At 41.5% G+C, this 14496-nt stretch overlaps 1 protein-coding gene across 1 annotated transcript in view; it reads right to left on the reverse strand.

Moving 5' to 3' along the window:
• LOC113954820 (complement receptor type 1-like) overlaps window positions 1-14496 on the reverse strand; it is an 81293-nt gene continuing 66797 nt past the window's right edge. Inside the window, 12 exon segments of the mRNA XM_027659636.1 lie at window positions 1-1832; window positions 3642-3747; window positions 5290-5356; window positions 6033-6059; window positions 6388-6675; window positions 6779-6958; window positions 7917-8099; window positions 8960-9166; window positions 9529-9614; window positions 10280-10376; window positions 10586-10777; window positions 12251-12622. Of these exon segments, the coding sequence (XP_027515437.1) occupies window positions 3657-3747; window positions 5290-5356; window positions 6033-6059; window positions 6388-6675; window positions 6779-6958; window positions 7917-8099; window positions 8960-9166; window positions 9529-9614; window positions 10280-10376; window positions 10586-10777; window positions 12251-12622 (1790 nt within the window). The 3' untranslated portion in view covers window positions 1-1832; window positions 3642-3656.

Below are 14496 nucleotides of genomic sequence, written 5' to 3' on the forward strand. Positions count from 1 at the left end.
TGCTAAATAATTTAACATTTTTATTTGCAATATTACAAGGCATTACTAAGTCTTTACATCCGGAAAGAGGTGTGAAAATAAGGCCAATTTTTACAGTGATCCCAGCTCAGCTTTCAGTGCATTTTCAGCGAGTTTTTAGCACGTTGCAGATGCCACACAAAGCAAGCTGAGCTCGTGAGCCCCACACTCAACCCCCCCCAGTCACACAACCCAGTGTTTACAAACAATTCTCAAACTAAGATGTCAACCAGCCCCTGAACAGCAAGTCATCCTGTGGAGCCAAAACCCCTTTGTAAAAACCACAGACTATTATGAGCTCCAACAATGCAACCGCTGGGATTGTCCCAAAAAGCCCTAAAAAGCCCCAAACAGTTCTCTGTTGCTCCAACAATCAGTTGATGACAGTGGAGCAGTGCCAAGCCACCAGAGACAAGCCAGAACAGTTTCAATGCTGCCCCAAGGCATGTGAAGTGAGGCAATTTGGGTTTTTTTTCTGGGAGAATTGGTTCTTAGAAGCTGCCTGTAGGTTGACAGTGAGATTCATGAAGCTAAAACCTGGTCCTAATTAGGCTTTTGGTTTTGATAAGGAATTAGAAGTGGCAACGAGTCTCGGTTCATGGCAAACACTGGAGTGTTTGCCAACTCCTGGAGTCACAGTCTGGACTAAAAAATTGTGCTAAGGAGCTAAAGAGAGACCTCATCTACCAGCACTGCCAGCACATCCAGTCCTGCACTCCCAGCACTAAACTGCTTTGGTTTTCCTTTAACATGAAAAGTGAGTCTGACAGGGAAAGGCTTCTGTTTCTGAACAGGTGCATGATGATGATAAATCCATCATTGAAGAGCTTGATTAACATCACTGTCTGTAGACAGAGATTTGGAATGTGGAATGTATGATTTCAAGGGAAAAAAGCAAGGAAGGTGGGTCCACACAGCATCCTTTCTATCCTGAAAAGTAGCAAAGTATCTCCAGAACTGACATCAAGGCTCAATAAAAATCGAGCCCACTAAGGGACTTACACTGTGCTCACGACAGGAGATGGTACCACTGATTTCTCAGCAGTAACTTTAATTAGGTAACTTCTAAAACAGGTCAACAAATTCAAAGGCAGGGAATGTCTTTGCTACAGAAACCTCCAGTTTTCTACTATAATAAATCCACTGTGGCCTTTGCAGGACTATATCAAAGATTCAGAAATATATATGGCTTTTTTCCTTCTTAAAAGCAAAGGAAAAGGTATAAAACTCTGATTTAAAGGCACATTTTAATTAGTTAGATACACAGAAATCAACTCTGACAAACAAAGAGATAGAGCATATGAGATCTGACCTATGATAGTTTCAAAAAGACACAGCCTTCAATGACACCGATCTCTCATGGAAAATAATAATAATAACAACAAGAACAATACAAGGGACAACATTTATACCTCCTCAGCCACAGAAAAGAAGGAGGAGGACATAGTTTTGGTGAGCAGAACAATAAAAGAACAGAGAATACTGGACAGTCTTCTGTAAGCAAAGAGGTAGCACTGACTCCTGCAGACAGACACTCTTGGATGCTACAGCCATGAGGAAAGACAGGAGGAAAAACAGAATATCTGTCTATACAACTGCAGACACACTTTATACCCCACTGATCACCTCCTCCTACATTTAACCAGCAGGACAAGACACAGCACAAGTTACTCCTCTACTCAATGCAAGTGCAATTGTTTTCCATTTCTGGCAGGGATATTCCACTGCAAACCCCCTCCCACCAACCCCCAAAAAAGGTCATTCATGCTTTACACATCTTATATTCGGCAGTACATGGAGTGCTGTCGGGTTTCCTACAAACAAAAAAACAAGTCAAATCAGAGATTTTACATTTAAATAGGTTTTACATTTTATACTGAAAGCACAGCCTTAGTTTTGTCATTAAATCAACAGGTAAAGGCACGAAACTAAGTCATTATTTGTCCCCTCCTTACTAAGCAGCTGCTGGACTGAGGAGATTTTTGCCTCATTCTCTGCTAAAGTGTTTAAGAACGACCCAAGGAGTAGAAAAGCCCTTGATCCAAATGGATCATTTCAAGTGATGAACAGACCATGCCTGAGTATTATCAAAAACTAACAACAGAACAGCCAGAGGATTCCTCACTGATCTGGAGACCACATCAGGTGCACCCCTTGTCATTCATTTTCCATTCAGTTTGTTATTTAGTACAGATTTTCTAGGCAGAAACTATTAGTTTGTGAGAATTTTGATTCTGTCTACCAATAGCAAATTTATAATTCTTAAACATACATTAATTAAAATTTAAAATAACATGTTTCAAGATCTTGAATAACTCCTGTTTTGCTTTACCAAAAAAAAAACCCACCCCACACCAAACCTCTGTACTATTATTCCAAGTCTCTAAGGAGTTCTACATAAGAAAAACTCAGGATTAACAGTGTTTTCACATACCAGACCAGGAATTTCTCTTATCACTATCACAAGTACAGGTAAGATTGGAATGAAGAACTCTATCTCTTGATTCCTTTTTATCCTCTCCAAAAATAAGCCCAACTAACTGAGAAAACTAATCCTAACTTAATTAGAAACATCTTTCTTCAGAGGTAAAGATGATATTCTTTAATCCATACATTATTTGGGGAGTAACTCCAAGCCTAATCTTTATATATGCCATCTCGAAACTCATCAAAAATACTGAAAAAACCACTTGTTCTTTACAAGTCAATAAAAAACAGACCTTGGGACTAAGTTTGAGTAAGAGACACAACCACCCATCACCTTCTAAGAACTTGTGCAATGGAGAAAAGGGACACGAAAGAAGATAATGGTTTAAAAAAGTAATTGTAGTGCCAACTCTCTTAATCTGTCATGACAAAATATTGACAAATATTAGTTAAACTAAGCTGTTCTGTCTTAAATCTGTTCTGTTGGAACAAGGTTTGAAGAGCCAGATTTTGAAAGAGCACATTTGACCCCAGCCCAAGTGCAGTCCCAGCCATCATCACTCACTGCTGGACTAAGCACTAGGTTAAAAAAAACAGAAGAAATTAGTTGCAAATAGGCAACTATATTTTGATCCTTTTCAGGGCTACAGAACTCTGAGAAAGAAATCACCTTTTTGTAAGAAGGTTTAAAAAGATCGTGTTAGAACCTTCATTTATTTATATTTTACTTCTAAGAAAGAGAAAATGCGGGTGAATCAATAATTCTGAGAGATATGGGATCTGGTTTGCTCTGAAGGGATGCAAATTTTAAATACCTTTAGAATTTTAGTGTCCAAACTGTCTTTTAATCATAGGGAATTATACTATTAGCTAAGAAAAGTAACAGCACTGGAATCCACATTATTGAAATGGGTGCAAACATTCTATAAAGTATGTAATGTGTTACTCATTCTTCAAAGACAACTCAACACTAAGAAATGTGATATGCAATCACTGGAAGCTATTGCTTACACTACTGAATGATAATTCTTTATATATTATACTCTATTCTCCCAAAATGAGTGAAAGGTTATGATATTATTTCCTATGGGAAGCCAAGGTTCACAGATTCCACACTTCTTAAATTCCAAGTAAACCCCAATAAAAAGATACTTAAGCTTCACTGCAAAAGTCCAAATGAAGTGGAAAGTGTATACCTTTTAAAGATTCAATTAATTCATGTATTCAGTGTCTTCCATCTCAGCTGGGGCCTTAGTTTTTAAAATACATGTTTCCTTGCAACTCTCATCAACTGTGTACGAGCTGAACAGCAGAAGGGGAAAAATTTCAATTCTAATTGAATGTCCCATAAAACTGGCAGATTAAACACATATGAGAGAGGGCAAGGAAAGATTTGCTGCCATCTGAAGACCACAAACCAGCAAGTAGGGGGGTGGAAGCACAACAGTTCACAAAGGCTCAGCTACGTCAGGAACTCAGGAAACTAAAGAGGGAGACAGAGCCCTTGATAAAAGGAGATTAGATCAGGGTTTCCAGACAAGGAAGAGGTTTAACAGCCAGATGTTCACAGAGAGAAGGACAAAGGAAAGCACTAAGCACAATAAGGCTTTAAAACTGCTGCAAAATATTCAGAAATATAACATTCTTTCATTTTTTGTGACGCTGTTTTAGACCCCTCCTGCTCTCTACACCCTGAGAAGTCTCTCCACGGATGAAGACACAAAGTGCTGCCCTAATGCTGTGAGCTCCCATGGACTCTTCTTTGGCCCAGACTGCAGGATATCCAAGCCATGGATGAGAAGGAATGGCTCAAAAGCCTTAAATTCCTCAGCAGCACACGGGCACTCTGTCACCCTGGCCCCTGGAATGATCCTGTGCTGCCCATGTAGGAGGAACTAAAGCTAAAACCTCACTGCTAAAACCTCACTGGACATAAACTGCCTTCAGGGTTCTCCCAAGTCCTCTGTGTGTACTTCACTACAAATACAAACCACGGGAATATTTCCTCTGATTCACTTTATTTAAAGCATCCCTGTCTTGGCTTCATGTGCTCCAGGTAAATTCCAAGAGATTTTGTTAAAAGGTTACCCAGTTTTTAGGAGCTGCTTATCCTAACAATCCACGTGCACCACCTAACTTGCTCTGGATTTTCAGTGTTTTGCATGTTACAAACTGTTTCTCCAACAAAACAGGCTTCTTTCAAGAAGACAAAAATCAGGCATTACAGCAAGAAATAATGCACAAAGAGGCATTTAAATCTCCTGCCACCCCTCCATGAAAAAGCACACATAAAACCCAGCTGTTTTGAAGATGAAGTTCAAAACACCCTTTATGTCTCATCAAAAACAGAAGAACACTTACTTATGTATAAATCTAACATTTACAGTTCATTTTGCAAGTCTTTAACACAGGGACACCAACACTGCTGCTGCAGGAGAAAAAAAAAACCCTGAAAACCTTCCAGTAGCACAAGCCCACACAACCAACACTAGCCCTGGTTTTAAAAGGTAAATTTGACATGTTTTTAGCAGATAACAAAAGTACTTCCCTTGGCAAGTGTAAATATGCCAAACACAAGCTTAAGAATAAGGTTTTTCCATCCCTGAAATCAGTGCAAGTGTTAATTAGCAGCTTAGCTGAACAACAGATACAAAAACAAAAGTCAAATATATTGTTAGGCTTTAGTTTCCATCAGCTGCTGGGAGAAGCTCACACACAAATCAGGCATTTGAACAAGAAAGGGCAGATAAAGCTCAAGAAACTCACACATGTCAGCACAGCTTTTGCTCAGTCATCTGGAAATGTGCAATAATAACAGTAATAAAAAAAAGGAAGTTTACTCACCCATTCTGTGAAAAGAATTTCTTATAGGCCCAGAAGGCTGCCAGGAGCACCACGATCACCACAAGCACTTCAGGAAGAATTAAAAAAATAAATAAATAAATAAAAAAGCTTTAGAGTGATAAAGGTCATCTCTAGCTCACAACAAAAGCATCAGAAAGTTTTGCAGAACTAGCATTGTTTTCATCCACAGGTTTACAGCACCCCTGCCCCCTCAAATAAACCCCCAGCCCAACTTATTTATTAAATAAGTAAATGAAGTATTTGATGCTTTACTCAAGACTCTTAATTCAGCTCAAGAACAATGATCACTAAGATGGCAAAACCCCACCAGTTCAGTAACATTAAAACAGGAAAGACAAAGCAGGAATGATGACAACCCCCTAACAAAACTTCTGACAAGTTTATACAAAACTGGGTAACAAACTCAAATGACAGAAGATGGACTAAACACTTCTGTTCAATGGCAGAGTAATTTACTCAACACTTAGAGTAAACACAGGTTCTGAAGTTTATCAAAGTAATGAAGTAAATCTGACCTCACAAACACGAAAAAAAATACACATTTACACTAAATTAAACTATAATTGCTGAGCAATCTTAAGTTTCTTTGAATTATGCAGCCTTAACCAAAACTCCAAAATCATTCTACTGCAGTCACAGGGGACTGGGATCAAAAATAAAATTTCCACATCAAAAAAATACAATCAACATCGTGTCTTGTTGAGGTTTCAGAAAATACTTACCACAGATGCAGGCTATGACATATCCACCTAAAAAGAGAGGGAATCAGTATCACAAGAGGAACACGTGTGCTTCTTGTTCAAACATCATTATAAAAACATTCACAAAGCTACTCCAAGCAGATCAAGCATGCTTGTCAACACAAATCTTTGAAGCGGGTCAGTTTACATCACAGCATCTACTTAACTTCAAATATTTATGTTTTCAATTGATTTTAGCAAGCTCTGTTTTTTTTCATGCCAAAATAAAGGAGGAGGTCGCGTTCAATTATTTCTCCCGAATGCAAAAGGACATTCTTAAGCAGCAAAGTTTCTCTCACAGGTGTTTTTAGTGGAAGTCCTTGCAGTTCATACTTACTCAGCTGGCAGGTTGGCACTCCAGGAGACCACTGGTTTCCTCCCATATACCGAATTTCAGCTTCACCTTGTAACGTGTACCCTGCGTAGCACTCAATGGTAATACAATCCCCCACAACATAGGAAGGCTTTTGTCCCACAACTACTCTACCAAAATTTATGACTGGTGTGGAACCAGAACTTATGCCTGGAATAGAACCAGGATTTATGCCTGGAGTGGAACCAGGACTTGTACCTGGAGTGGAACCAGGACTTGTACCTGGAGTGGAACCAGGACTTTCAGGCCCACCTGGAAAGAAAACAGGGGAAAAAAAAGAAAAGCCGTAACTACAGCAGATATTTAAAACTTGTCACTCTTGCCTCTGATTTTACCAAGTATGAGTTTTACTCACATCTACACTTTGGAAAATAACTCCATGTCTTCTGTCCCTGACAGGCCACTGTCACCTCCTTAGTGCCATCAGGAAAAGAGCAGCGAGCATTGCACTTTATTTTAACAGACTCTCCTTCACTATAGACAGATTTCAGCGGGACCACGGCTCCGTTTGTGACCTCTGGAGCACCACACACATCTGCAGGAATTAATAGATGAATTTAAAAACTAGTTTAGTGATAATGAACTTGAAATATTTCAGAACTCGTTAACTCACTCTACAAATACACATTGCCTTGGCATGAGAAAAACCCTCAGCATATCTGAGGAGTTTAACTCGACCGCAGTTTTAAGTATAAATATTTCCTTTAGAAGACTTCAAGAAACATCACTGTAGGTATTCATTAAGGTAATGCAATCTTATGATGTGGTAGCTCTGAAATCCATATTGGTTGATTAGTTTTGTGAGCTCTAGAATCATTTCCAGGTGCCTTATCAGACTCATTCATTACAGAACACTCAAGCACTCTTTCCAAAGTACTTCTCACTCTTGTGAGCTCATTATTAAACTATGCATGTAAAAAATTCTCTTGCTGTACTGTACAACCATGTCCCCTTCCCCTCTAGCACAAAGAGGGAGGAGAAAGGTTCAGAAACACCTCTGCCATGCTCCCAGCCCTGCAAAATAGTCCTGACTTAGGAATTTGCCTGGTCAAAAATCTAACAATGTGCTAAACACCCACGAGATGCCTGGAAAGTAAGAGATGAAGAGCTACATCAAACACAGAGATTTGGATTACTCCAGGATCCTACAGGTTTCTTTATTGTGCACACTCCTGGTTCTCTCTATCAGAATTCAGAAACACATATTTTCTCCTCTATTTACTGTCAAAATCACCAGAGCAAACACCACAACCAATCACAGCACGTCCACGTCACAAGTTCTACCACGTCTGTCACTCAATTCACTCTCAGCCAAAAACTCTTTGGAGTTAAGAGCCCCTCAAACACCTAAAATGTCACCCACAGACGGTTCCCCATCAACTTCCTCAGCTTCTGATTTACACCTACAGTGCTGTGATTTGAAATTTTAGCTGAGACAAAGCTTACAACACTCTCAAACCCAAGACAAACTGGAATTTTACAGAAAGACTTACTTTTCTCACAGGTTGGGATTGGAGGAGACCAAGTGTTATCTTCTGCACAGGAAATTATATCTTCTCCAACCATGTAATAGCCTGCATCACACACAAACTGGACCGAGTCCCTGTAAGTATAGGAAGGCCCAAATCCAGATATTTTGTACCCATTTTTAACTCTGGGGTTTTCACATTTGACCACTGAAAAGAGAGAAAAGGAAAACAGCTCTGAAGCATTTGTTAACACAAAGGTAGCAACAAACACAACACCCTGTCCTTACTTGCAAATGTCCCAGTCCTCAAGTTGTTTTGGAGGGGTTTTATAACAGTGTTATTTTCTTAAAGGTGGAGAAGGTCCTTGGTTTGAGCTACTGGGTTGTAACAGTACAATCAATTAAGAAATTGTAATAATTGACATCATAATGTTCCACTTCCAAAAGACACACACCTGCACAGTGGCAGGATTTCAGAAAACAAATTATACTGATTAGGGTTCAAATGACAACATGCACCTGGAATTTCTTCCTACATCTGACTCTGTGCTTGCTGAGCTTTGCATTTATTCCTGCACTTCCCTAGTAGTTGTGTTTTCAGGAAAAGGATGCTCCCTTAGTTTTTTACTATTCCCAATCAAGCTTCCACATCCTTGCTCTTTACATAGTTTTTCTTCAGCTACCCAGGCTTTATGGTCTCTCAGTTCCTCCACTTTGGCCTTGTCACTTCTACCAACAAGACAGTCACACATGTATTTTTGAAGTTTTAACTTAAATTTTAGCCATATTCTGGTCTCTAAGTTCCTCCACTTTGGCCTTGTCACTTCTACCACCAAGACACTACACGCATTTTTGAAGTTTTAACTTAAATTTTAGCTATATTCTGTGTCACAAGCAATCAGTATCCACCCAGCTAACCTGATCTCCAATGAGACTGTGCCAAACTTAGTACCAGAGGATTTGCTTCTTCTTTTCTATAGGGAGGGTCCATTCCCCACCACACCCCGCTTCGAAAAAAGGGACAGAGATCGTAACAAACACATTAAAAAAATTAAAAATCCCAGCAACCTCTGCATTGTGGAGGTGGCCCACTCCAAACTCCATTTGAGTGCTCATCAGAGGTGCAGAAAATGGTATCTGAGCCGATGAGGGAGAAGGGATCTGAGCCTGCTGGGACATCATCACAGGAGTAGCTCACTGCAGTCTGATACACGTAGTTGGCAGCTTCTGTGTGGTGCCCGTTGGTGATGCTGGGAGGGGGATCACAGGGAATCACTGGAAACCAAGCACACAACTCACTCAGAAAGCACGTTGGGTCTGTCAGCTTGTTCACCTCAGAAATGGCAAGCCTTGATTTCCAAGGAATTGCACTTAAAATCTGCTATAGCTGCTCTAAGGCAAGCTACAGCTGTGGCTGAGAATCTCAGTTACAACACGAGGTTGAATTTGATATAATTACCATAACTGGTATTATTCAGTGGTCATCCTTCAGGCACATCCCAAATAGCTACAAAAAACCCCCCCAAACACTCCTATTTTACCATCATTTCTTAGACTGGAAGGTTTATAGCACAGCTGTTTTTAAATGAACTCCCACCATCTGAACAGAAAATTAATCACAGCAGTAATTTACTCACCTTCACAGTAAGGCATCTGACCATCCCAATCAACACCTTCATTCCTAATTGCACAGGTAACCTGCTCGTTTCCAAACAATCTGTATCTAGAAAGGTAAACATTTTTGAAGAGGTTAAACTCAAATCTCTCATTTCTCCAACAAGCACCTAAAAAACTGGTTTATACAGCTCTGTTCCGTGGTTATGGGGACACAACACACCAAGGTTTTGTTGTAATCAGAAAAGCATCTCCATTTGTTTATTTTGCTAACGGTCTCACTTTGAAAACAAAACAGAAGCAAAGGAGACATCACTAAAGAAACTGATGGAAGTCACATTTTAAGATGTGACACTAATTCCCTGAAATTACTAATACTAAAGGAGAGAGAGGAAAAACATTGGAGAGTTTAGTACTCCTGGTTTAATTTGCTATACACAAACAAATGGGCCATTGTTCAAAACAATGAAGGGTGATGAATATATATTTATTTATTCCTTCTGCCACAGGAGCACTAAAAGAAAGTCATTAGAGGTAACACTCTGCTTTTCACTCTGCAGAATCTCCCTAAAAAGCTAAAGGTTGATGCAAACAGCACTTTAACCACAGAATCAAGCTAAATTTAGCTCTAAGTTCATTTGCTCCAGGTAGAATTCAGATTTCAAATCAGAACTGGAATGGAACCTGCACAGCAAATTTGGGTTTGGTTCAGATCTGGTGCAAACACACCAAAAAAAAAAAAAAAGGACTCATTAACTTCACTGAAATACTTACCCTTCTCGACAAGAAAAAGTAGCAGTTGAACCAAATGTAAGATCTGTCACATCAACAACACCATGTGCTAATTCTCCTGGGTGCTTACATCTTCTCTCTGGGAGAGTGGGGGAAAAAAGAAAGGAAAAATGTATACCTCTAATTATATATACAAAGTCTTTGGCATATATTGCCCTTACCAACATCAGCGTTTTCCAAGGGTTGTTTAAAACATTGCAAAATACTAATTCTAACTTACAAAACAAGTAAAGGTGTTAAATATCAAAGGGAAAAAGCAAAACGGTACAAAAAAAAGCACACAATTACCTATGCAGAACTGCTCTTTGGGTGACCACTGTAAGTCAGGACCACACGTGAGAGTTAAGGATTTTCCAGGGCTTCTCATATATCCCGGCCGGCAGACGAAGGAGACTTGACTTCCAACAGGAAAACTCTCTGTTCCGATGAACTTCTCCTCCAGCTCTGCATATATCAGCCTGGGTGGAATCCCACACGCGTCTGGGAGAGGAAGGAAAAGGGAATACACAACCTTAGCAACAAGAGAAACACACCGAAGTGTAACAGCACAGAAGCCAGGGGAATTCCAGGGGTTTTAAGGATTTACTGGTTAATCCAAGAGGTGACATTCTTAAGAGCCAGAGATATTTTTACATTTAGCTAGTTTCCAAATTTTAATTTAGATTTTAGTTGCATCCAAATATTCAACTCTGTACTAGTACTTATTGTTTTCCCAAGTCCTTCAGCGTTCTACCCAGACAACGCATTTCCTTCCAGATCTTACTTTTTGTCTGCCTTTTTTTTCTTTTAAGTTAAATACACAACTTAACTCACTGTAAACCCATCGGCAGTGAAATGCTTATTTAGCTTGCTGCAGGAAAAACAAACCAGCCAGCCCCACTCAAACAGCTGATAGTGAAAATATGTTATGAAAATATGTCATGTAGTTTTCACAGCAAAAAGGAGAGCAAGCTTAAGGAGCATAAAGCAGAGTTTAAAAATCAGCTGCACAATCCAACAGAGACCTACAGACCCAGGGACATTCTGGGGTTGGTGAGAATCACAAAATATCCTCGGTCGGAAGGGATCCATGAGGATCATTGAAGTCCAACTCCTAAAGCTGAAGAAATTAAACTCCTCCACACAAAAGGACTCAAAGAAACGCATTCAAGACTCTCTATATGAATCACCGGACTACACAAACCTGCAAGACTTAAATACAGAGGCCAGCACCTCTCTGACATCTATCAATCTTTCCCGATCTATTTCTATTATTGTTTAGAAACTGGCCAAACCAGAAAAGAGATTTACCAAACCTCAAGCTCAGCGCCCCATTAGCACCAAACGTTTCTGCAGCACCACCTTCCCCCTCACCTTTTCAGTACCTGAAAGGGGCTCCAAGAGAGCTGGAGAGGGACTGTTTACAGTGGCATGGAGTGACAGGACGAGAAGGAATGGCCTCAAACAGACAGAGAGCAGGTTTAGATTGGATATTAGGGACAAATCCTTCCCTGTGAGGGTGGGGAGGCCCTGGCACAGGTTGCCCAGAGAAGCTGTGGCTGCCCCATCCCTGCAAGTGTCCAAGGCCAAGTTGGACGGGGCTTGGAGCCACCTGGGCTGGTGGAAGGTGTCCCTGCCCATGGCAGAGGCTGAACGGGATGATCTTTATAAGGTCCCTTCCCACGCAAACCGTTCGACGATTCAACACCCCACACACACACACACACACACCACCGCCCAAAACCTCGTGGTTCCACCACCACCACAAGCCATTTCCTCCTCCCTCCCCGAGAAAGCCTCTGGGGCTCCCTCACCCCGCAGCACCGCCGGGACCGGAGCGGGGAGGACACCGCGACCCCTCTCCCTCCTTCCCTCCCTCCCCGGGGCGGGGGCTCCGCGCCGCACCAGCCCCTCAGCGCGCCCCTTCCCCGCAGCACCCCCCGAGCACGGGGGCAGAGACAACCCGCTCCTCACCCTCAGCCCGCGCTCCGCTGAGCCCCCACAGCACCAGAACCGGCAGCAGAACCGGCAGCAAGAGCGGCGGCGGCCCCATGACGGCGCCGGGGCCGCGGCAGCGCCCGCTCCGCTCCCTCACAGCGGCCGAGACGCAGCGCGGGGCTGAGGCGCATGCGCGGGGTCACCCCGCCCTCGGCGCCATGGCCGCGCCCGCCATTATCGCCCTCAGAGGAGGGCCCGTCCCCCGCCGTGCGGCGCAGCGGGAGCCGCTCGCTGCTGATTTATTTCGCCCCAGCCCCGCTGATGGGCGGTGTTCGGCGAGTCCGGTGCCGTTATTTGTACGCGGAAATTCAGAGTCGCTTCCCAAGCGCAGCCCCGCCGTTGTGATTACTTAGTAATTTCCACACAAATTACGTAATGCCGTCCGGCCTCTCCGCATGCTCAGGTGAAGGGTCTGTTTGACCTGTGGCCTGATTTTTAGTATTAAAAGGCGTGGGTTTTAGTATAAAACGTAGTTCCTTGGAATTATGGACCTATATTCATGGACCTCGAGTGTTTTGCCATGTTTACATAGCACACATCAACATCTCGATTTACTACATCCTTAAAGCTTGTTAGTTCCAGGATGTCCTTGACTAAGGGATGCAGCTTCTGCCTGTTCCACTTATTAGTTCTCCTTTCCTGCTGATGGGGCTTGAAAGTATACGAAGATCTTACATCAAAGAACATCCCGACTTAAGATAATCTTGACATGCTCCAAATTCTGCAACACCCTCAGCACGTTACGTGTTGCAGAGCAGCATTAAAATAATAATAAAATAAAAAAAACCCAAACCACATACACACAAAACCACAAACCAGAGCCCCCTTAAAATTCTAGATAGACCTAAAAAAAGACACAGAATTCTTGTCCAGGGCTCAGCTTTTATTATGTTAAGCATTTCTAGAGGAACGCTGCGCATAAGCAAGCGTTACTGAAAGGAAATACAGAGATGTGAATGCAGCTGTTATTAAGACATTAATTAACATGCTGTGACTCCCACCCCCGCACAGGAACGCTTTAATGGGACTTGCTTATCCAGATTTTTTGCCTTTGCAGATGAAGTATTCTTGATCAGAAGCAGCACACGGAATTCCCTCCGGGGCAGCATCCGCACCGCGTGCAGTCTGAGCCTCATTAGATCCTTCCAGTGATTAATGGGAGCAGAATGAGCATTAAAGATTTACAGTAAAGTGTCTTATTTTTGCCACAGAATTTCAGTCTCGAGCAGCACTTCCATGCAGCCCTTGCTGTGGAGAACGAGCCAAGTCCCTGGTTAGCGGCCACATGGGTGCCCAGCCTAGGAAAAAGATGACATACTCGTGTTATAATTAGACTTTTCCTGTTTCCATACTGATGTCTAGGGATTACATTGTCACTCAGGGAGGGAGGAGAGAATTTCTGGGAAGTGCTTTGTTTCAAAGAAGTGACCCAAAACCAAGCCTCTTTATAGTCAAAGCTGATTATGCTCAGAGTGCTGCTAACACTGAAAATTCACTCTTGGCTCCAACAGATTCACCATACAAAGTAGATTCACCTGTCAGTAAAAATATCATCGTAGTAAGTGTGAAAGCAAGAAAAAAAAACCCAAAAGCCCAGTTCAGTGTCTTTTTCTGACACTACTGCTGTTAAAGTAGTCTTTTAGAGAGCAAGCTCTCCCATAAACCATAAAAAAATCGAAAGTAGCTTTATGTCAGAAGCAAGGACTAGTCTGGAAGTCTGACCTGTGAGCACTATCCATTCAGATTATAAAAAAGGAAAGACACATTGAGGTTGGTGTCAGAAAGAAAAATAGGATGTTTAAACAAAAAAACCAGTATGTTTAAAACAGGCTCTTTTATTCTGCCAAAGAAAACGTCCTACCAGAAGATTAAGGGGAAAGAGGTTTCTGCTTGAATGATTACATTAGAAAAATAGTCATTCAAGTAGACAATGTAGTCAACAATATAAACAAATAGCCATATAATTATTGCAGCTATAACTGATATTTGATGTTGAGGAATATAAATCCATACCTTTTATGGCAGACATGAGCTTTTCTGTTGAGTTACCGGATTCAGAGGGGTTTGGTAATTGTAATTTTCATATGTACGATAATAGCTAAGTGAAAAAGAAGAAAACAATGAACTGTGTTGCTTTGTAAGAGAACACTCAGGTTGGTCTCCTTTCAGGAAGAGATAAAATGACATAATCACACCATCTATTCCAGGTTGTTCAGTTTGCA

This window comes from Corapipo altera, unplaced genomic scaffold (genome assembly GCF_003945725.1).
Source record: "Corapipo altera isolate COAL_440 unplaced genomic scaffold, ASM394572v1 77b, whole genome shotgun sequence".
NCBI classification, from domain to species: Eukaryota; Metazoa; Chordata; class Aves; order Passeriformes; family Pipridae; genus Corapipo; species Corapipo altera.